Below are 22,256 nucleotides of genomic sequence, written 5' to 3'. Positions count from 1 at the left end.
CACCCTTTTTGCACCACAAGCATGTAAAACACATCAACTCATGCGTCTCCATTGGGATTGGTGTGCTTGTAGAGATCCTATGTACAATTTTCATACTATTTGTAAAAAGAAATGATTGGAAATAATGGGAAAACCCTCTTTACTTTAGAGGCACACCAATATATTACACTAAGACATTAGCATGCTACATTAACTCATCACTCTCAACAACTGAGGAGCCGTGCAGAATCTTTGGATGCAAAACTTTGTCATTTCAAAATAATTTATAAAAGGCATAAAGCAGAAAAAATAATTGTTTTGTTGTCAGATCAAAAGGGGAGTCCAAGAATTATAAACTAAAAATTAATTTTAATTTCAAGACTAACTGTCTTACAAAATAATCCTCAGGGTGAGCTGAAAACATTTTTTTTTTTAAATGTATTTTAATATACTTTCCTCCACTGATGGGTGTCAATAATTCAAAACCATCAAATCCACTTTCATCCCCCCAAAATAATGCTCCTTTAATAGGTCATGACATGATCTATAATGTTTATATCCTCTACAGCAGTTTAAGATAGTGAAAACAAGAGGAACCTGTTGTCCATGTGAGCCCCAGGACTGCGATCAGAAGCAGCTGTGGAAACTTCATCTCTCTCATATTCTCTGGTTTCGTCCTCATTGATCTTTTTCCTGCAGCCGTGTTTCCTCTCTGCTCTCTCTGTCAGGTGATCAGCCTTCTTGCTATGTGATGATCAGTTCTACCTGTCCAGAAAACTATACGTATCATAAATACGCACAGAGGGGAGGGACTGGCTGACTTGTCCAAAGGACACAGCTGTAAGGTTTTGTGATGAAACGATAACCCTGATAATGAAACGCTTATGTGATAATGAGTGAAAGTGAACTTTGGGATGTTAATTTGATTCTATTTCTGGACTATCGAAGACTTACATTTACTTCACTTCGACCACTATATTGGTCGTTTACCTTCAATAAATAAAAACAAGTATAAATATGAGAATCTACGATACAATAAAACATGACTTTATGTTTTTCTAACTTGTTTACCTGGTCACATTGTTGTCGGTAAGCTAATGGAAAAGGTGTTAACATTTTTCAGAGAAAAGAGCAATACATTATCTGTCCTGTAGCGTGATAAGAGAAGAGGCTGAGGTCTTAACAAGCTGCTACGACACAGTCACATTATCATTTAGCTTTTTAGTTATGATAAAAATCTGCTCATCAGCATCTACACAGCAGGATTTATGTTACATAAGCTTTGTTTTGTCTTCTGTGATTGGCACGATTATTTAAATCTCCAGTGTTTTAAGTCAACAGATGTGCTTCTATTTTATTCAATGGATGCTTTCTATATTTTGAGTTTTGAAGCTCAACGTCTCGCCATTAAGTGCAGTCAAACAAGTGACGAGAGATTGTTTGAAAACTGAATGCAACTCTCAATCTGATTATTTCTGTTAATAGGCTTGATGCACATCTGTACTGTAAATATGTCACTGGAGCCAGCAGTTGGCTAGCTTAGCTTAGCAAAACAAACAAAATCCACCTACCAGTGTGTTCTAGATACCATCCAAACAATGGTGCTGGAAAATAATTAAGTAAATTTACTTTAATACAATTTTGAGGTACTTTACTTCCATTTTTTGCTAGTTTATAATCACATTTTGGAAGCCAATTATTATACTTTTTACTTTTCTACATTTAGCCTACTTAACATAAATACATTATGATGTAATATTAAAGATTAAGATAAAATTGTATTGATCCCTGACAGGAAATTCACAGCTACCCAGCAGATAAGATAGTAGTTAAACCAGCTTAACAAGCTTTAACATTAAAGTGATGGTGCATCAGTCATTATAATCCAATAATATAATATACATTATTGTGAAATATGCCAAAATAAATACTTTCACTTTTGCTACTTTAAATATATTTTAATGCTAAAACCTTTGTACTTTTAAGTAAAATTTTAAATGCATGACTTTTACTTTTGTGTATTCATACTGCTGTGTTGCTTCTGTTTAAGTGCAAAAAACTTCAAGTTGTTAGACGTTGAGTTATGTAGCTGCCTGAACTATTTCATCCTGCTGGTCATCTATGAACCTCACAGTGACGAGGAGACGTCTGGAAGTCACTTCAATTAAAGCTGCTGATTGCTTGTAGATGAAAAAGAGCATTTCCCTCGAAATATCAAACTATTCCCTTTATTATCTAATAAACAAGTCCTTGACATGTTGACCTGACTGGCAACAGCACAAGGTCAAGTATCACGCCACTTTGCAGGCTGAATTATTAACTGTGTGGACGGTTGTTTCAAAACACCGCCGGTGAAAGGAGGAAGGATTATCTCACTTATTAGCAGAAATAGCTGCCGCTATCTCTTTTTATCTACAGGTTTTATGAGCACAATGAGGAAAAGCAACGATTTTCCCAACAAGCTTCTTCATGTCAGACAAGTTACATAAATCTAAAATGAATGGACAAATGTTTCTATCATTTCTCCCATAATTTGATGAAATATTTGTATTTATGTCTTAATTATTTGGAGATAACCTGAAAAACTGAAAGTGATTGTATTTCTTTTAGATCTAACTGTGCATGATGTACAGATATCTTTATATTCTCATCTTAGCTATAGAAATATCTTAATTTTTACGTAACGATGATTCTTCAGTGTTGTAAGGTTCGACCACCTCTTATCTCCGCTCTGATTAGAGAGGTGATGGATGGCCAGAGGGGCAAAAAAGTTAAGCAAACAATAACCAGATGATTTATACTACTGTCCTTATGTCATTATCTACAGACAATAATACCACCTCAAATCCTGCAGGTGTCAATACTCCATTAAATCCCCTGGACAGCTGCACACACCCGCAGTCTGTATGCATTTAAATGACTCAGCTGTTCAGTCATGACTGCATGTTTCTCTCCACTGTGTCCTTCCAGCAGATCTTGAATGCAGCACAACTATGATCGCTGATTACCATAATCCAGATATGAGGGCAAACTGCCTTTACAGTCCGTTATCGTCCCTCAAGGACATTAACTCTGCACGAACCCCCGTATGAAGCACGGCTTTTATCTCCCCGATCTATAATAATCTTTGAACAGGCTTAGTTGGGCTGAACAGTTTGTCCTGTAGTGTACTGTAGTTACACTGCTGCATGTGCAAAGATACAGTCTTCCTCAACGTCTGTGCAAACAATTCAAAACTGACTGACCTAACTTGACATGGAATGAAATCACCGTGTTCTTAGTTTGTGTCGAGAAAAGATGAAACAGACAGGCTTTTAAGGAGTTTTTCTCTGACAAGGTTGAACCTCCTGTTACAGAGGACGAGAAAAATGCTATGATATTTATAAAACTGTAAGTAAGATTCTGGACTCAAGAGAAAAATACCTTTTCTGAAACTTCAGATTCAGCTTAAAAACGCTCTTAAAGTTAACAGCAACAACATCAAATAAATCAAATCAAATAATGAGGGTGTGTATACTTTACATATGAACCCTTGTGTTCAGTCAACTCCTTACAAAAGAGTTCAGTTTTTGTTTAGATTTACATTTCAAGGTAGGAGGATTTGAGGCTTTTTATATCACCAGGTTAATGTTATTCGAAAGTTTTTGTTGTACTTGGCTGCATACAGTATATCTGGGGCATGTGGTAGCCTTGATCAATGCTTAATTGGTCTGTAATAATTGATAAGCACACTACATGCACTTCCTCCCAACAAGCTGTTAAATCTGGAGGTGTCGCCATGTCTGTAATGTATCAACCTGTCTGCAGTATTAAAGGAAAAGTTCACCCAGTCATGAAAATTCAGTCATTATTGACTCACCCTCATCCCAATGGAAATTTGGGTGAAGTTTTGCAGTCCATGAATCGTTTCTGGAGCTTCACAGCAAAACAGCGTTGCAGCATCGAGAGCTGAAGTCACGGCCCTTCAGGTGGACCCCATGGGACCTTGTTTTGTAAAAACTTTGTATGGTAGTGAATGGAGAGAGACAAAAATGTTTTTTCCCCGCTCAAACTGTGCCATGAATCACACATATGATGTTTGTGAATTTAAAAGATCATTTTTAAAGTCATGAAAGTTGCAGTTTGATGTAATTAAAGTAAAATAGCATCTAGTTTTGTATAAAAATCACTCAGTGAACTACATCGTCTCAATTGACACATGTCACCAACACCGACGTGGCCACAACTTGGCACAGAAAAGGTACTAAAAAAAATGAAAATCACAATAAATCTGTCCATTTTGACAACTGCAGTTGTGTGAAAGCAGAGTTCATTATTTTTTTTTAAAAATGGGGACTTGTTTTAAATGTCAAAGAACAACTGGAACAAAAATGGCTTCTTACAGCTTTTACAACATAACCCAAGTCTCCAGACCAGAAGCAAACTGATTTAAAGAAATTATTTACACCCTCTTCACAAGGGCTGCACGCTAATGCTATTAACCTAGCGGCTACAGTGAAGACTTTGGCTTTAACAACGTCTTTTCAAATCAATCTGGAATCTCAGGGCTTCAGCCTCAAAACCACTGGTTCCAACAAAGATGTAAATGTTCAAATAATACTCATTACGATTTAGTTTCACTGAAAAGGGAGCTAAATAATGTCCTTAAACATCTGGGGAGTGCAGGCTTGGCCTCCTCTGCTGCCTCCTTGTGGCCATCACGTAGAGCTACGTTAAGGTCCCGTTGAAACACGGAAAACACCGAGCCAACTCGGCATTCAAAATAAAAGCACAGCGTTTGTAATTGGAAACAAACACTGATTCCGAACATATTAATGTGGACTGTGATCTTCAGTGCGGGCTCTGCTTCACGTTTAAGATGTGAGGCATTCTGACTGTAGTCATTATAATTAGGATGTTGCTGTTTTAAACGTCCCGGTCGAAACAAGTATTTTACTTTGAAAGTTCTACGCGGAAGATGGCGGCCTCGCTGCTGCTAGCTTGGCTGAAACAAACGCCATTGCAAGTGAACGTTGCATCAACTGTTCTCTGTTATTGTTGTTGTCAAACTCGACCCAGAGGAAACCGAAACAGGGACCTTCTATTTAATCACTGGAGGGTGAAGAAATACAGGTGGATAAGACACCTCGACGAGAAAACATCCCTCTCTTCTTCCAACTAGCTAACATTACGAGGTGAGACATCAGGCTGAACCGTTGTTAGCCGTTATGTGGATGCTGTTGACATGGTCTCCTCTTTCTGACAGGCTGTCAAACACACTGTAGCGTTGTTCTTTGTTTCATAAACTTACAGCTTTTGCTGGTTTCGAAGAAAAAGCTAATCCACAGGGAAATGCTTTGAGTTTTCTTGTATTTTGCTTAACCTTGTTAGTGACATACTGGCCTAATGATGCCTTCAGGTGCATCCTAGAAAATCCCTCCATTCCGGAGTTAAATCCGTTAATGGTACAGTTTTGATTACAGCGAGTGAGCACCAAATGAATCTTAAACTGTGTGGTTAGTTTCTGTCAGATAGTGGTAGCTAAAAAATGAATGCAAAATGAAACGGTACCTTTTAATAATTAGTATTTACGCCATGTCATTATAATACATAATGCAACACCTTTTAGAAATAGGGTGTCATTAATAAAGAAGTCGGCAATATGGATAAAATAACCTGTTACAGTGTATAATGCAATTTTATATCACAATGTTACTATGTATTGGAATGTTAGCTTTATGGAAAACTAATTTTAGTTTAATTTACTTAATGGAAAAAAATATCAGTAATGTCTTTAGCAAACCCAGCTAATTATATAACTGATAAATCAAGGTACATCATCTCATTGGTCCACAACAGTCCTGTTAGTTAATGTACAACATGGCTCAGAATGGGTATAAACAATATGCAAGATCTCTGAAATCTTACCGATTGTATCATATTTCTCACCCTGAAAAAAGATAATACAACTGTCTGTTATTTCTATGTACTTTTTATATTATTGCAATTGCAAAAGAGATGTGTGGTGCGTCATCTAATGAGGCTAGTTTCTTTGTTTTTGTTTTAACCTGCTGAAAAGTAGACACGATGGGACGGATCTTCTTGGACCACATCGGTGGGACACGCCTCTTCTCTTGCGCCAACTGTGACACCATTCTGACCAACCGAGCTGAACTCATCTCCACACGCTTCACTGGAGCCACTGGCCGAGCTTTCCTGTTCAACAAGGTACCAGCACATCACTGTTGTAGTTATGGACCATAGATAAAATATGTCAACATACATTTCAGGATGTTAAAAGATCACCAAGGGTCAGATAGTCATTTCCATTATAGTTCTATATAGTTAACACAGTGATATACTGAACATGTGGCTGATTTTATATTGTCAACATCATCAGTTCCTGAATACAGATTTGAAGACCATTTTCTCATTTGCTAGTAAACATAAAATTATCCAGGAGGTGGCAGTGTCATGCCAACATAAACAAGCCCCAGCCCATATTAGTGGTTAGCATTCATATACAGAAGAAATTGTTTTAGGGAAATAGGATTGGATGATTTCAGTCTGAAGAAACAAGCCATATTGACAATTTAACAATTTATTAAGCCACAACAGCCTGGCACCTCCTCCTTATGCTGGTCACCAGCCTGGTCACACACTGCTGTGGGATAGCATCCCATGCTTCAACCAGCATTTGTCGCAAGTCAGCCAAAGTGGTTGTGTTGGTCGCTCTGGCACGAACAGCATGCCCAAGCTGATCCCACAAGTGTTCAATGGGGTTGAGGACAGGACTGCTGGCAGCCATTCCATCCTCTCCATCCCAAATTCTGGAGGTGGTCTCTGAGAAACCCTGCTGTGTATGTGACCAGGCTGGTGACCAGCATGAGGAGGAGGTGCCAGGCTGTTGTGACTGTGTATGGTTCTTCCACACGCTACTGAGGCTCCTGTTTGTTAAATTAATAAATTGTTAAATTGCCAATATATCTTGTTTCTACAGACTTCAATCATCCAATCCACCAAACAAGAGTCATTAGCAGAATAAGCTGTTTGGCAGAGAAGATTTGGAAAATTTTTCATGGGCGCAACCCACATACATAACTCTGCTGCTCATCCCACAAATGCATGTTCCTTACAAATGTGGCACCATTTAAAGGAAAATAAACAGGCTATCCAACGTTATAAGATCTATTGCCAAGAAGCATTGTTACGACAAAGAAATCATCTACCAAACACAAGTTTCCTTACTTTTTGTGCTATGTTTAGATGGGGACTTGTTTTGAAATGTATAAAAAAGAAAACTTCCATCGGCATGGGGCTGAGTAGTTAATGGCTGAATGTTAATTTTTGGGTGAACTTATCCTTTAACACCACTGCGTATTTAATTTATTTTGGTTCTTTCCTCTCACTATTGTAGTAGACTATTAGACTAATTCAATTTTGCTCACAAAACCTAAAAAATTCTCTGTTGAAAAAGCAGCTAACTGTTACAGTGACATGTCTGACTGCTGCCTTCCAGGTTGTGAACTTGCAGCACAGCGAGGTGCAAGACAGAGTCATGCTGACCGGCAGACACATGGTGCGGGACGTCAGCTGCAAGAACTGCAACAGTAAGCTGGGCTGGATGTACGAGTTCGCCACTGAGGAAAGCCAGCGCTACAAGGAGGGCCGTGTCATCCTGGAGAGGGCGCTGGTGAGGGAGAGCGAAGGCTTCGAGCATGTTCCCTCTGACAACTCCTGAATTCACTTGTGTCGCCGCTACAAAGCTCAACCCGTGCTTACAGTGCATGGGCTTGCATGGACAGTGTGCAATTTGTGAGTAGAGCTACACCAAAATAATATCACAAGCTGGGTGTTTGTGGGAAGTGGAAACAAGACGTGGTGGACATTTTCCCATAACTTTAAACATCAGAATTTCTTCTATGATGGGTAATAAAACCATTGCTTCTCTACCCATTTAGAGCTTCAGTATGTGCCCAACAGGCTGTGATGTTTGTAAAATGTGTTGGTGTGGTGGGATTTTGGCTGCTGTTAGAGGGAGAGGATTCGCTCCCTACAAGAAGCTCAGACAGACAGATTGTTATGTAGAAGTTTGGATAGACGTGAACAGCACTGGTGAGTTCTGACTCTTAACAGAAGATTTAGTCACCAAGCAGTGTGTGCAATACATTCATTTCCTGACAAGAGTTAAATGTCACACTATGCCACAAGTTCTTTATTTCATATAATCACTGAATTTTTTTTTACACATTAGCTTTACCGGAGAATAAAAGAACATTATAAAAGTAAACAGATTTGTATCCCTTTATTTAAATTGATCATATACTTGTGTATGGTGTTATTATTACTGAACCTATAACGAGTTCAGATATCCCCACTTTATTTTGTTATCAGACATGATGATAAAGTTGATCAGAACAGGTTTTAAAGTGATGGAAAAAAGCCAACTTTTGTCTTTTGCATTTCATTACACTCCTGCTCCAAAAAAAAAGAATGAAACTTAGGACATGTTTATTTGTTTTTTGTCAAAAATAAAGACATTCAAACAATATGTGTTCACTGAGTGTATTTTCTCTTATGTCTGTCAATTTTGATTATTGTATCCTGCCTGAACTATCACAAAATATTATTTTAACATCTAACTTTATTTATTAGTTGATTTTGCAGTCCTGGACAGTTGCCATGCAGCAATACCAAGTATTTGTTGGTACTACTGGCCTTTAAAGACTCAACCTGTATGATGGAGGTAGGGTTGCAGCGAGGTATAAGAATTGATGCAATGTTTTCAAACCATGTTCCTATGTGAATTTGCTTATATACAATGTTGAATTCTACCCTATTAGTGTTTGTTTAAAATGAAAAGTTTACATCAATGTTCATGTCTGTCAGGACATAATACTTTGTGAAATTATAAAAAAATTAAGTCAAAAATGTGAGATAAAAAGTAAATATTAGCTACATTTTGACTTTTTTATCATAATTATGACTTTTTAATCTCAATTTCACCCTTTTAACTCATTTGTGACTTTTTATCTAATAATTTTGACTTGCCATTTAATTATTTTGACTTTCTTTTTCAAAATTATGACTTATCTCATTTGTAATCTGTATCTCATAATTTTAGCTTTTAGTTACAAATGTATGACTTTTTAATTAACTTTTTATCTTACGATAATGACTTTTATCTCATTATTTTGACTTTTTATTTCATAATTATGACTTTCTATTTAATGATTATGACTGACTACTTAATACTGACTAACCAAGGGAACGTTTTGTCATAAAAATAAGTTTAAGTTTTTATTCTTTGTTTCTTTATTTAACTGTGTGAACTGGGCTTCAACAGCGTGATGAGAGACATGTCACAAACCGACAGGCGGTACGGAAAACAAACGCACCCTTCCTAAAGTCATTTCGCGCTGCATTCTGGGAAATGCAGGTAGTCACTACTCTGCCAAACAGGAAAATCTGAACTACACTCGTTTCGTGAATGATGTGTTGGTGGGGCAGCATTCTCCACTTCACACTGATTATATCGAGCAGTATTATAGGCATGTAACCTGAGCGGGACTGTTCATATCGCTGCCGCTGGGACGGACACAAACCGGAGCAACGATGGCCGTCGGTGAGTTTAGCCAGTGAATACAAGCTAGCATCATAGGCTAGTGTTAGCTAGCGGTGGGAGAAGACCATTAGGAACGTTATGTTACCGAGCAGAGGACACAAAAGAGCGACATTTAAGAGATGACATTTTCAGCTGACAGAGTGACGTGTTGTGACTGTTAAATAACTAATAAAGTGTTTATTTTATAGTCGGACATTGTAGTTAACGGTAGACATGTAGGGCAGTGACAGTTATCTCCGTTAAGTTCATACTGTCACTACATGTTGTCTCCTCAGAAAATGTGAGCGTGGTCTTCAAACTGTACTGCCTGACTGTGATGACCCTGGTGGCGGCTACATACACAGTGGCACTACGGTACACAAGGACCATCTCATCAGGAGACCTGTACTTCTCCACAACTGCAGTGTGCATCACTGAGGTCATTAAGTTGATACTCAGTCTGGGGATGCTGACAAAGTAAGTGTTTGTCACCGTTATATGCTGTTTGTTTGTTTTTTGTTTGTGTTTTTTACAATCCCCTTATTAGTGGAAAAGTGACAATGTTAGTGGATACACTGTTTTTCTTCCCAGGTAAAGGCAATAATTAAGTTCCCTCTCATTGCTAGTTTTGTCTGACTGACCATCCCAAAAATAAACTCAAAGACATTCACTTTACTATTGCATAAAACATAGAAAAGCGCCAAATATCAACGGCTGATATTAGCTTCTCATAGATGTATATGCACTAATATGAAAACCTTTTCATTCAAAGGGATTATAATACAGAAACATAGATGCATTTATAATGACTAAATTATCAGTGAGTTGTACTGTTTCAGTGCACTGATGTCATTTTGGACAGTGACCTGCCTCAGAACTGATTTTTAGGTAATGGTGCAAAAAAACCTGCGTTTATATTGGCTGACATACCTGAATTTTTTACTTCCTAATATCAATATCGGCATCTGCCCCAAAACTTGAGTATTGGTCGAGCTCTAGTGCACCTCAAAGTGCTTAACAGAGCACTAAAGCTAATAATTGTTGTGTAATAAAACCACAATAAAGTATTTTACAACAAGAGTTATATGAGATAAACATTTACAGAAAGATGATGATGCTAATCATGATAATATCCATATAAGACAACCAAAAGGCAGAAAAGGAAATCAAATAATGTCTTAAAAAACAAGAAACATCCAATCAAAATCCAGGCAGAAGCGGCAAGTTTCTGCTTAACTGCTTCAACACGTGTAGAGAGGAATGAATATCTGTTTCATGAATCATCTAAAAGGTCTGCTCTTCTTCTTCTTCTTCTTCTTCTTCTGTCTGTGTTTATGTCTCCTCTCCCAGAGAAACAGGAAGTCCCTCCAGACTGAAGAACGCTTTAGTGGAACATGTACTCTGCAGCCCGAAAGAGCTGCTGAAGCTGAGCGTGCCCTCGGTGGTGTACGCCGTTCAGAATAACATGGCCTTTCTTGCCTTGAGTAACCTCGATGCAGCGGTCTATCAGGTCAGTTCTGATTTTTGAGTGTATAGTATGCATGCTTAACACAAAGGCTAGGTGTAGATCATTGGTGAACTTGTGCAGCACCCACACGCTTAGTTAGTGTCTGAGGTGTGAAAAATGACATTACACATTCTTAGATCCCAAGGTTAGGTCTTTTATTGTCTTGATTTTCTTGACTACTGACAGTTTCTAAAGCTAACGTTTATTCCAGGAAGACCCCAAACCCTTGCGCATCCTCCTCATTTGAGGAGCTGGAACCAGAGAACCTTGGGCTTTTTTTTTTGATGTATCACTCCAATAATTGATAAATTATATGTATTGTTGTGTATAATTTTTCAGCCCCAGTAGATGCTAATGTTTGGACACAAACTTGTAGCTCGCTTTGGCCTTTGGTTTTGCGGTAGAACGCTAATATTATAGAACATCTTCTCTTTCTCTCAACTTTAAATAGAGGAATGTTGACTCCTTCAGTGTGTCTGGTGTTAGTCAGCAGTAGTTATTCTCAGCAGTTCCCATAATATCTACAGTATGTGTGTGAAGCAGTAAAGGAACGCTCAGTTCACCTCCTGTCCATAAATAGGTAAAAAAAAAAAAAACAATCAATAGATATTAGACCTGTCTTGTGTTTTTTCTGTGTAGGTGACCTATCAGCTGAAGATCCCGTGCACGGCCCTGTGCACGGTCCTCATGCTGAACCGCTCTCTCAGCCGGCTGCAGTGGTTATCTGTCTTTATGCTCTGTGGGGGCGTGACACTCGTCCAATGGAAGCCTGCAGAGGCCACCAAAGTTCAGGTGGGGGTGGCACAAGTTAACATTTAAATGATGGCTCAGTGAGATTTAATCCACGCACTGTGACTCACTCTATCATGGATTCTGCTGTTTATTACCTGTATCTCCTCAAAGTGCAAAGGCGGTTTTAAACATCTTATCTTGTTATTTCTTTTTTTAGATCGAGCAAAATCCTGTTGTTGGATTCATGGCCATCGCTGTTGCAGTTATTTGCTCAGGATTTGCAGGTAAAGAAAAACAGGTCGCTTAAGGAAAAGACACAAAGTTACAACACAAAATACAAATGCTTTCGGTATCTAAACAAACACTGTGCCAAAGCATTCACCAGCCAAGTAAACACATGATGCCCTCAACATAACACTAACTGATGTCTTTTCTTATCACATGTTGCTTAAAGGATATTATTGTATTTGTGTTTGTGTTGTTGTGGAGTCAGAGCACGAGTATGAGAGCACAAGCTTTGGTATAATTAGCTTGTGATCGATATTGCAAGCATGGACCTTCTTGGCTCCCATACCTAACATGTTTGTGTCTACTCTCTGATTAAGGTGTGTACTTTGAGAAAGTGTTGAAGAGCTCAGACACGTCTCTCTGGGTGAGAAACATCCAGATGTACCTGTCCGGTATCGTGGTCACCCTCCTCGGGGTTTACGTGAACGATGGCGACAAGGTTCTGGAGAAAGGCTTCTTCTTCGGTTACACACCCTGGGTGTGCTTTGTAGTGTGTAAGTACATCTAAACACAAGATGTTGCCTGTGTGATTTCATTTTCTCACAGTAAAATCTCACAGTATTTTAGCTGACTTTGCTCTTTGCGCTCCCAGTCTTGGCCAGTGTGGGCGGTCTGTACACGTCAGTGGTGGTGAAGTACACGGACAATATCATGAAGGGATTCTCCGCCGCAGCCGCCATCGTGCTCTCGACTGTGGCGTCTGTCCTCTTGTTTGGACTGCACATAAGTATGTTAGCTTTTCATAACTGCACTGTATGATGACGGATGTGCGCTTGTGTTTGTGGTGTTGGGGTTCATGAGTTGTATGTTTACACATTTTTAACTAGTATGGCACTCAGTAGAGCGTATACATCTGCCAAGGCCCAACAGTCCCCTTTAATTCAATCAAGCCTGATCCAATATCAAACTCAGAGCCCTAATTTAAGCTCGCCAGGTCTGGGATGCACATCGGATTGTACTCACTCGTAGATACCAGCCACCTAAATACTCCTGATTCTTTTTCATCTAGTTCATCCATATATTAATCCCTGAGAAATTAATGAAAATATCAAAAAGTGCTCTCTCTGAGGAAATTCCCTCAAAGCTTTCATGAAACATTGTGTTCACAAGAATGGGATGGACGGACAACCCGAAAACGCCTGCATGATGGCATAAAAAAAGACACTGCAAACATGTTTTAATTCTGGAAATGTCTCATTTTGATCTTCTTTCCCTCCTGTGCAGCGATCTCCTTTGCATCTGGAGCCCTCCTGGTGTGTGTTTCCATCTACCTGTACGGACTTCCAAAACAAGACACATCCAAGCTGAGCCGGCAGGACACGGACAAGGAGTCCAAACAGAAACTGATCACTGTGTGAGTCACTGACCTGCAGCAGAGGAGTCTCTCTCTCGCTGATGGAGCAGGTCACCTTTTAATAAGGACCTCAAAGAGCTCCTGAACCGGGGAGATCAGGGAGCCGAACGACAGTCTTGTTTCCACTTTAAAGTAGGTCTGCTCCCTCGATCCAGCCCACTTCAGACATGGGACTGGTGACAGTACTATGAATTTCCAGATAATCTAAAAAAAGCCTAATGTTGCCAGGTTTGAGCAATCTTTTTAGTTAATATATATAGGAAAAAACAATCACATGTCACCCTTAAAGATAGCTGCTTTTTACTTTTGTAAATAATCTGAAGCAATCGGTGAAGTTTTTAATTACATCCTCAGCCATGCTGGAGCGATACGCAGTGACAGGACAGTGTTACTTTTACTTTGAAGCCTCCGTATATCTGTTAAAGGGGGCTAATTAATATCACAGCTCCTTATCACGGAGTAGTTTCTTTCAATCAGTAATTAGTCTGTTTTACACTGTGCAATGTTAGTGTCTTATGTCCATATCACATAGTTCTGATTCTGAATGTGTCCGACTCGCAGGAGAACGTACTTGAAAGCAGACTGACGACAGATTGCATGTATGATCATATGTTTATAAACATCATCTCTTCAGTGTCTTGTAATCTTTTGTATCGCGTGTCGCCTTCTGTTTTGAAGCGTTCATTAAAATTAGATGGAAACGTGATAAAAGTGACTGTTACTATTTCAGCTCAGAGTACACGCAATCTTACCAATGTACCCTCAATTTATCTTTTACACAGTATGTAGAGTCCTCACGCATAAAGTTTGTGGGGTGGTTTCTTTTTCGTTGAGCCTTTCCTATGGTGGCCTAAAACATTTCCATCAGGAGCAAAGTTCAACAGCTTCAGGAACGATGCTAATCATTGACATCCAGTCAACACAACCCCATTTCTATCAGTGAGGGAAGGCTAAATAACAGAAACACTGAAAAATACTCAGTAATATAGTAGCAAAAGTTCAATTAAGGAAGACGATTTTATTTTGAAAATATAAATTATTATTAATATTTGTTTACAATACAATTTAACTGCAGCAGTAAAAAAACACAGATAAAGTAATGACAAACTTTTCAGTTTCACATTTTGTTGACCGGAGTGATGCCCAGGATCCTCATCCCGTTGGCGAGGACTGAGCAGGCTCCGCTGAACAGTCGTAACCTGGCCTGTTGACATTAAGCGAATGAGAAAAACACGTCATATTTAAACATATATACATATTTAATTTTTGCATTTTGTAAACGGTTCATGAGCTGGATTACAAGTCTGATTTTTATGTGCTATGATGCAGACGTTGGACTGAATGATTTATCACTTTATATTGAAATCTGAAATAGTTGCATTTTCTCAGTGCAAGAGTAGTAATTTTAAGAATATTAATAAAAATGTCCCAAACTTTTCTTTGTAGAAATAAGTTTGTCATGCTTACAACAAAGCTACTGTGTATTTCTGTATATTTAATGCAAGAGTCTTAACCTTTAAGACGAGAAATAATAATTTCAGTAGGTTTTTCTGCCCGGCACTGTATTACACAGTTGTCTGATGACAACATAAAGCACCAAAAAGTTCCACAAAAAAATATAGTGCAAACTTCAACGTACAATGTTCTGCTTCCTGTTGGTGCTATGTGCTGCTTCTCCACACGGGGAGAGCTGACGGTCATCTACTGCAGGTAATACACTGACTAGGCATAAGTACCTCGGATGACCATACATGAAAGACCTGAACTATCACTTTAAGGTGTCACGAAATTTTGACGTTGAGATTTATTTAAAAATTGCTTTTTTCAGGGAATGGATGGCAGTCACTTCTGCAGTTGAAGTTGCTCTAAAACGACTCCTTATTGTCAATAGAGGTCTTTAGTTTGTGGTTGTACTGTTTCCAAGACAGTTTAGGTATACAGGAATATTCAAATAAACCGTTTTGAGACAGGAGAAAATAACACATTTATACTGCATGCAAAACTCTGTATGGCTTTTCCCCAAAAATGCAGGGGATAGTATCAAAGGAAGAGCAAGAGAGCAAGAAACTTTCTCCACCAAGTTTTAGCCTAACTTTGGAGTGCTTTTTAGCCCCTTTTGTGACGTGGTACTAATAAATGTCTTAGGGTGTCTAGTTTCAAATGATGGGTCTCTGAGGGGTTACAGGAGAAACCTTTGTTATGTGCATAAATGTTTTTCTCTCTACCTGCGCAACATCCCGAGAGCTTCCTTTCACCGGCAGCTCTCTGTGTGCTGAGGCGATCAGGTGGCTGGAGGAGAAAGGACATGAAAAGTACACCGTTTTATTTCCCATGCCGAACAAACAACTTCATGGCATCAATGATTGTAATAAACTCAGCGGTAAAAGTTCCCAACCCCTCAGGACTAACATCCTGCTCCTCACCTCAGCTTCAATAAGAAGTTGACCAGGTGTTTGGGTTGCAGATCCTGAACCGACTGGTACAGCACCTCGTCATAGCTGCGAACAAACACGGAGCAGATAGATCAAATATTGAACTGGCAGCTTCTTTTATTGCCTCATATTTGACGACATGCAGAGGAATCGAGGGATGACAGCCTACAAAATGCAGTTTGTTTACCGAAGCAGGTGCTGCAGGATGGAGATACTCGTCTGCTCGAGCAGGAGGGATGGATCAAATACAGCTGCTTCTGCACCTTCATTCCTCTGGATTAAACTGCAGAGTCGAGCGTGAGTGTACTGGAGGAAGACTCCCGTGTCTCCCTGCGCCTGTAGCATCCTGTCCCAGTCGAACGTGTAGTCTGACAGCAGCGGACCTTTGAAGTCCTGAAACAAAGTCTCTCTAATCAAATCAAGGAATCAAACAGGTAGTTGTGATTCGACTGAATATTTGGGCCTACAGGTAAAGTTTCACCTGGACTATCAGTGCACTGATTCCCACTTTCTCTGCTGTGTCCTCTGGGTCGTCCATGTCCTTTGTTGCTGTGGAAACCAGGAGAGAGCACGTGTCACTTCTGTCCTCAAATACAGGCTTATTGCGCCTAAACTGGACTGAATGTTTGGCTTCTTTTTTAAAAATGTATCCTGATATACAGTCGGGCACACAGGTGTTTGTTCAACCAAAGTTTTGCTGCGAGTTTTGTCCTTTTGAACACATAAACGGCGTCAGTGATAACGGACCTTGTGTATGGAAATTTAAATACCGTACACATATAAACAGACTTGATAAATAACTGTCTGATGTGTGACAGGCTTTACTTTTTGATTGGCTCATGTTGTGCAGCATCCTGGCCCGAGCTTCGTCCAGCACGTCCTCCAGAAACACCACCTCACCGCTCCGTGTCTTCATGCCCCGCACCAGGCCGAAGGGCACGTGCTGACACCTGGTGAAAAACACATTTACTGATATATCTTCTACCAGTAACGGCAAAAACACACGATAAAAATACTCTGTTACAAGCACTGATGGACTCTAACTAGTAAGTACATTTACTCAAGTACTAAGAAATAGTACTAATATCAGATACTTTAAGACTTTTACTCAGGTACTATTGGTATGAGAAACTTTCACTTTTACCTGAGTAACATTCTGGTACAATATCTTTATATTAGTTTGCTTTAATAACAGTAAAAATGTCATTTATGTATCAAATTATTTGCCTTTTTCAGCATTAACATGATAATATTGTCCATTATTACGGATGCATTAACCTGTAGGCAGCAATTTAATGTTGGCATTGGTGGAGTTAGAGCTAATTTGAAGTACTTTAGAGAAAATGTTTACCTTTACAGTGATTATAACTACAGCTATTACTAAACTAACTAAAAGTAATAGAGAAGAAAGTCATTGATTACATTAAGTGTTGCTAAATCCAACTTCATGTTTCTAAACTTGGTCTCAATTAGTGGAAGACTGAAATATTTCCAACTAATTCACGGCTAGAACACATATTTGATATTAATCCCATCTTAACCATAATGTGCATTCACTTATTTTACTATGCTACTCGTTGATCACAGAACTGTCTATGTTGTGTGTGTGTGTGTGTGGTTGTGGTTGTGTTGAGGTGCTTTTTCTGCTACCTGTCAGCCCACGAGTGTCCCATACGGTGCAGGATCTGGAACAACTGCTGGAAGTGAGTCGCTTGACTTTTATCTGTCTTCAAAAGAAACAAACTGATGAAAATAAAGCAACAACAGGCAGGAATACAGTGTATAACGGAAATGAAGCACAGTGGGTCAAACATATGGACTAACAGGCTCTACATTCACACAGCAGCAGCCTCATCACGGACATTCAAATCCATGAGTTTCTAACTTTGGGTAAACATCCACACAGCCACTTTGCATTTATGTGTTTGGTATCATGACGTTGATCATAATGTTTTGCATTTTTGTTTCCGCTGCCAACAAAGTGGACAAACACAACATCTGGTACATGATATGCTCGTCATGAAAACGTGAGTAGTCGTAATGACTCTTGAGTTTATCGAGGAAACAGGTGTCCATCTTCTATTCTTTAACTGTGCTGAATATTCAGTTGGGTGCATTCATAGTGTTTACATTTACATTTACATAGTGTTTAACAAATGCAGAAAAAAATATGATAAAATTAGTCATTACAACTAATCGACTGACTTATTTAGATGTGAAGCAGAACATAATGATAATACATCAAAATAATCAAAACACTATTAAAATAAGTCAGTGGGACAATTGTTTCTATCATATATTAACTTGCCAATTATGTTCTCAATCATTCGATCCATTGTTTCGTCTATTAAATGACTAGAAAATGGTGAAAACTGGCGATCACATCTTCACATGTTCAAAGGTATTCAGTTTCAGGGCTCCAGGCGGCCACTGTTTTGGTCACACATGCGCCAAAAATCTGTCAAGTGCTTGACTCCAGACTAACTTTTTACACTGGTTGCACTGGTGTAGCTAACTTTCATTTCAGTGCACCAGCACATAATTTACTAAATTCTAATATGTTATGACTGCAATGTTTCCTTGTCTCACTCCTTCGGCTCATGCTGTAAATAAATGTGTCTCGTGTATGTGATGTTAACTCAACTGCTCTATTCAGGACAGGAATGCGTGCACCAGTTTACTTACCACATAAATCATCTCATCAAACTGGTATTTTTCTGTGCGGTCGGTAGCTGCAGCAAGATCTCTGAAATGCAGAAGATTGAAAATAGAGATATAATTGCTTAACACACTTTTATCTGATAACTCAGCTTCAGTATTTCCTCCAGGCCAGGACAGCACAAGTGTGTAATCCTACGTTTGAAGTGGTTTTGTATTTTAATTGATCGTTTGTACTCGTACTGACCTGGTGATGTAGAGAGTTGTGCCGTCACTGCGGAGCACCGTACAGATGTTGCTCATGTCTGCAGCGGGAGAGAGATCGACTACACCTGTTCCTTTCCTGTAAATACAACAATTCCCCTTCAATCAAGTCCATGTAAGAAGATCGGAAAGCATCAGTGACACGAATAATCTTCATATTATCAGACTGCTTTTCAAAATAAAGAAATAATAAATCAAAGATGTTCTGCCAATACTTTCAACGTCCTAACACAGGAAATAAACCAGCTGTAAGCAGCTGAGCTACTGGCTTCCAAACACATGTTTCCTTGTCATGTCTGTGGTACCAGTCACTGATTAAAGTACATACTCAGAGGTTTTCAACAGGCCTCGGCTCTGCAGCTGCTGCACCACCTCCTGGGCTTGATCTTGGTGAAAGGACTCCCCGGAGTAAATATCAAAGTGGACTCCTAACCGCTGCAAAGATCATGTATGGACAATCAACACTATTTTTTTTACTTAATGTTTCACACTTGACAGAGAGTCAGGCTGTCGTTCAGTCCAGCTGGTCTCACCTTGTAAACACGCTGATACTCGTCCACTGTGATCTGTCTGAACTGTTGCCATAACGACACAGCCTCGCTCTCATGCTGCTCCAGCTGTTTAAAGAAGTCTCTGGCAGCCTGTTTTATGTCCTCATTGTGCTCAGCCTCCTTGTTCACTTGAACATAAACCTGCAGGGCAAAAATACAAAACATAGATGAGCCGTCATGTACTGATTAACACAGGGTGTGTACAGCGTGTTAAGAGGGAAATTCAAGCACGTTCAAGGCAGCTAAACCAAACATGTTCAGACTTTTGAAGCCTTAATGATCATAATTATTTTAATGCTCGCTGTTAGACCCCAGAGGTCGTATAAACATTTCTATTGTATGTGCTTTTATTGCCTCTGTGCTTTAATGTCCCTCTGTGTTACCCCAGTGTGTGTGTGTTTGGTTAATTGAGTGAGTGTATCTTGTCCAGGGAGCTGATTGGTTCCTGCCTCGAGGCCAGAAGTTTAAATGCTGGCTCTTTCCAGTTCCTGGGGGCTCTCCTCTCTCCTCCAGACTGCCAGCAAGTCCATTTGTGTACTAGATGTTTTTTTTAAATAAAACCTTTAAAAAATGCTTTGCTGCTGGTGGTGCTTGGGGGGTGGGAGGAGGGGGGGTCTAATTTTCATGTTGCCCCAGGGTTTCCCCCAGGCCCTGGACAATTAGCACTTTTTATCAAAAACACTCGTTCAACTTTCCAAAAATGTCTACATAAACGGCTCTCAGGCTCTCTGTGATTAGAGTCAGCGCGCAGGTATTTGTCTTCATCCAACCATGCAAACACACCTCAAACAAATGCTGTAAAGGATTCTGTTTTAGTTTCTGTTGACATCCAAACTGTCCGAACCCAGCACCCAGCAAACCTGAAATTCAAGAAGGAAAACTGGTTTCACCCACAGAATAACATTTGGGCCTTTGTGAGACTGGACGACACTTCTTGAATATGACGCACATTATTTACTCACCAAACTGCATACCCCAGTCCCCGAGGTAGTTCATTCGTATGACATTGTTTCCGAAGGCCTGCTTTAGGTTAGCGATGAAGTTACCTGCATATGGAGATTATGTTTTAATTCCAGTTGGCTGACCATCAGTTAAAATGTCAGTTTACAGTACAGCCCGACTGATATAGTTTTTTATTTTTGGTGCTTTATCTATGCACCAAAAATATGCAACTCCTCCCAAGGCTATGAGAATGCAAGCAAACAATTTTAAACAACAATTGGAAACGTATTTATTTAACAAAGATGTTTAGATTTATTTTGCGCGATTAAAAAAATATATACATACACAAATAATAAGGATAAAATAATATAAAGTGCAGGAAGAGGCAGACTTATCACAGGATATCACAAACTTATAGAAAACACATCATTAAAATGCAGAAAATAATATGAATACATACAACAATAGTAAACTACTAATTACACAATATATACAGTAACAATGACAATGATATTATCAAACTAAAAACAGAAAAGTTTGAGTGTGAGGTTACTGAACACATCAACTCAAAAGCCAAAACTCACCAATAATTGTAGATCTCAGGTGCCCAGCATGGAATTTTTTGGCAATATTTGGAGAGCTGCAACATAAAAACACAAAACTCTATATATCTATAAAAATATATTAAAAAAAGAAGACATGTAGAGTTAAAGAAGATACACATATACAACATTTGTTAAACATACCTATATTCGACTAATGTTGTCCCTCTCTTCAGAGTATTGAAAAGTTCACTATTCAAACCAAATCTGTCGTCCTCCTTTCCAAATGGCTCCAAGATTTTCTAAAACAAACACAGCAGAGCAGATTATGGTCACAGTACAAGCAGCTAGAGACTTCATCTCACAACAGTTGAACAGAAAACTCACAAACCTGGACAAGAAGTTTGCGATTAACTTTAAAGTGGATCACTCCACGTCCAGCTGATACGTCTTCAAGCACACTGTCCTGCTTCACCTGGAAAACACAAAGTAGATTTCAAGGAAAGTAAAAGTACTATTTTTCACTACTCTCTGCTTTTGACTTGTGACGTAACAAAATGTCAACATATGAGATCTGTTGTCATCCATCCTCCCAGATGAATCTTACCTGAGAGGCCAGCTTTTCTGTCTGCAGCTGGATGTCACCACTGGATGGTAAAATCCCACTGATCCGTAATGTGTTGATTGACAGTTTAAAGTCAGCAGTCTGCCTGAGGAGAACAAGGTTCAGGAAGCTTTGACAAACTGAGAGGACCAACACATGAAGAGCACCTGACTCAAACTAACACAAGTAGTAGTGTTTACCAGAAAACACTTAACTGTTTCTTAAAGACTGGAACTGCAGACAGAGCTGGTATGAAGACATCTTCAGGCTGCTGCAGCGTCCGACCCAGCTACACATTAAAATAAACACACAAACAGGGACAAGAGTTCATTAAACACTAGGACGAGGAAAGCTCACAGAGCATCTAAGCTAACCGTTATGTCCCTCACAGTCATCTTTCTTGCTGTCACTTGCTCCAGGGTCAAGGCATGCTGCTATGTTAGCATTAGCATACAGTGTCATTTTCAAGGCGTTTAGCTTCGTTACCTTTGCTGCGATGCTTCTTCTGAAGAAACAAGCCATGCTTCTTGCTAAACGTGCTAACAGAATAGAATAACACACTTATTTATTACAACGAGCTCCATTTAAATGTCTGTTTAATCTGTTCTCATTGACAGCTGCTCTACTTCCTCAGTACCGCACCACTTCCTCTCAGCTCGTCCAATCACAGCCGACAACGTCACCAACTACGAAAGGTTTGTTCGATTGTATCACCGTTGCCTCTCCGGTCACCTAATCTACATTAAATCAGTTGTAACCGTTAAATGTTTGCGCTAAGATAAATGTTCATGATTTGATAAGGTTAAAGTTTGAAAAACAT

At 39.2% G+C, this 22,256-nt stretch overlaps 3 protein-coding genes across 4 annotated transcripts; 2 read left to right on the top strand and 1 right to left on the bottom strand.

The window, feature by feature from the left end:
- The first annotated feature begins 4,922 nt into the window (after positions 1-4,922).
- On the top strand, positions 4,923-8,507 carry LOC311271980 (protein yippee-like 5). Of its 2 annotated transcripts, none has more exons than XM_084378012.1 (3): positions 4,923-5,153; positions 6,038-6,186; positions 7,478-8,507. In XM_084378012.1, the coding sequence occupies exons 2-3, from the start codon at positions 6,046-6,048 to the stop codon at positions 7,697-7,699; spliced, it is 363 nt and encodes a 120-aa protein (XP_084234138.1). In that variant the 5' UTR covers positions 4,923-5,153; positions 6,038-6,045; the 3' UTR covers positions 7,700-8,507. The 2 variants fall into 2 exon arrangements, with proteins under 2 accessions (XP_084234138.1, XP_084234137.1); XM_084378011.1 differs by having other exon boundaries at positions 4,925-5,153; positions 6,041-6,186.
- Positions 8,508-9,384: 877 nt separating this feature from the next.
- Positions 9,385-14,079, top strand: slc35a1 (solute carrier family 35 member A1). Its single transcript, XM_084378176.1, has 8 exons — positions 9,385-9,583; positions 9,859-10,039; positions 10,913-11,072; positions 11,709-11,861; positions 12,019-12,085; positions 12,407-12,583; positions 12,682-12,816; positions 13,314-14,079. The coding sequence occupies exons 1-8, from the start codon at positions 9,574-9,576 to the stop codon at positions 13,445-13,447; spliced, it is 1,017 nt and encodes a 338-aa protein (XP_084234302.1). The 5' UTR covers positions 9,385-9,573; the 3' UTR covers positions 13,448-14,079.
- A 362-nt stretch (positions 14,080-14,441) lies between these two features.
- On the bottom strand, positions 14,442-22,213 carry rars2 (arginyl-tRNA synthetase 2, mitochondrial). Its single transcript, XM_084378175.1, has 19 exons — positions 21,923-22,213; positions 21,652-21,725; positions 21,440-21,542; positions 21,224-21,307; positions 21,037-21,134; positions 20,875-20,930; positions 20,311-20,394; positions 20,132-20,208; positions 19,331-19,489; positions 19,126-19,232; positions 18,781-18,876; positions 18,561-18,621; positions 17,526-17,602; positions 16,701-16,825; positions 16,357-16,424; positions 16,063-16,268; positions 15,867-15,941; positions 15,669-15,732; positions 14,442-14,647 (listed from the first exon to the last, which is right to left on the bottom strand). Exons 1-19 carry the CDS (start codon positions 21,956-21,958, stop codon positions 14,561-14,563), a joined length of 1,737 nt encoding a protein of 578 aa, XP_084234301.1. The 5' UTR covers positions 21,959-22,213; the 3' UTR covers positions 14,442-14,560.
- Between the last annotated feature and the right edge of the window lie 43 nt (positions 22,214-22,256).

Source organism: Pagrus pagrus (genome assembly GCF_965226575.1).
Source record: "Pagrus pagrus genome assembly, chromosome: 16".
Lineage (NCBI taxonomy): Eukaryota > Metazoa > Chordata > Actinopteri > Spariformes > Sparidae > Pagrus > Pagrus pagrus.
Note: the sequence above shows the minus strand (reverse complement) of the source record. Positions and strands in the feature narration are given on the sequence as shown.

Bases quoted from the DNA above. Each gene is read 5' to 3' on its own strand.
- LOC311271980 (XM_084378012.1), top strand. From the start codon at position 6,046: ATGGGACGGATCTTCTTGGACCACATCGGTGGGACACGCCTCTTCTCT. The intron at 6,187-7,477 runs GTACCAGCACAT...GCTGCCTTCCAG, and splicing joins GAGCTTTCCTGTTCAACAAG to GTTGTGAACTTGCAGCACAG.
- slc35a1 (XM_084378176.1), top strand. The intron at 11,862-12,018 runs GTGGGGGTGGCA...TTCTTTTTTTAG, and splicing joins CAGAGGCCACCAAAGTTCAG to ATCGAGCAAAATCCTGTTGT. The intron at 12,817-13,313 runs GTATGTTAGCTT...CCTCCTGTGCAG, and splicing joins CTTGTTTGGACTGCACATAA to CGATCTCCTTTGCATCTGGA.
- rars2 (XM_084378175.1), bottom strand. From the start codon at position 21,958: ATGGCTTGTTTCTTCAGAAGAAGCATCGCAGCAAAG. The intron at 17,603-18,560 runs GTAAGTAAACTG...TTTCTTTTGAAG, and splicing joins TTGATGAGATGATTTATGTG to ACAGATAAAAGTCAAGCGAC. The intron at 16,425-16,700 runs GTAAAGCCTGTC...TGGTTTCCACAG, and splicing joins CAACATGAGCCAATCAAAAA to CAACAAAGGACATGGACGAC.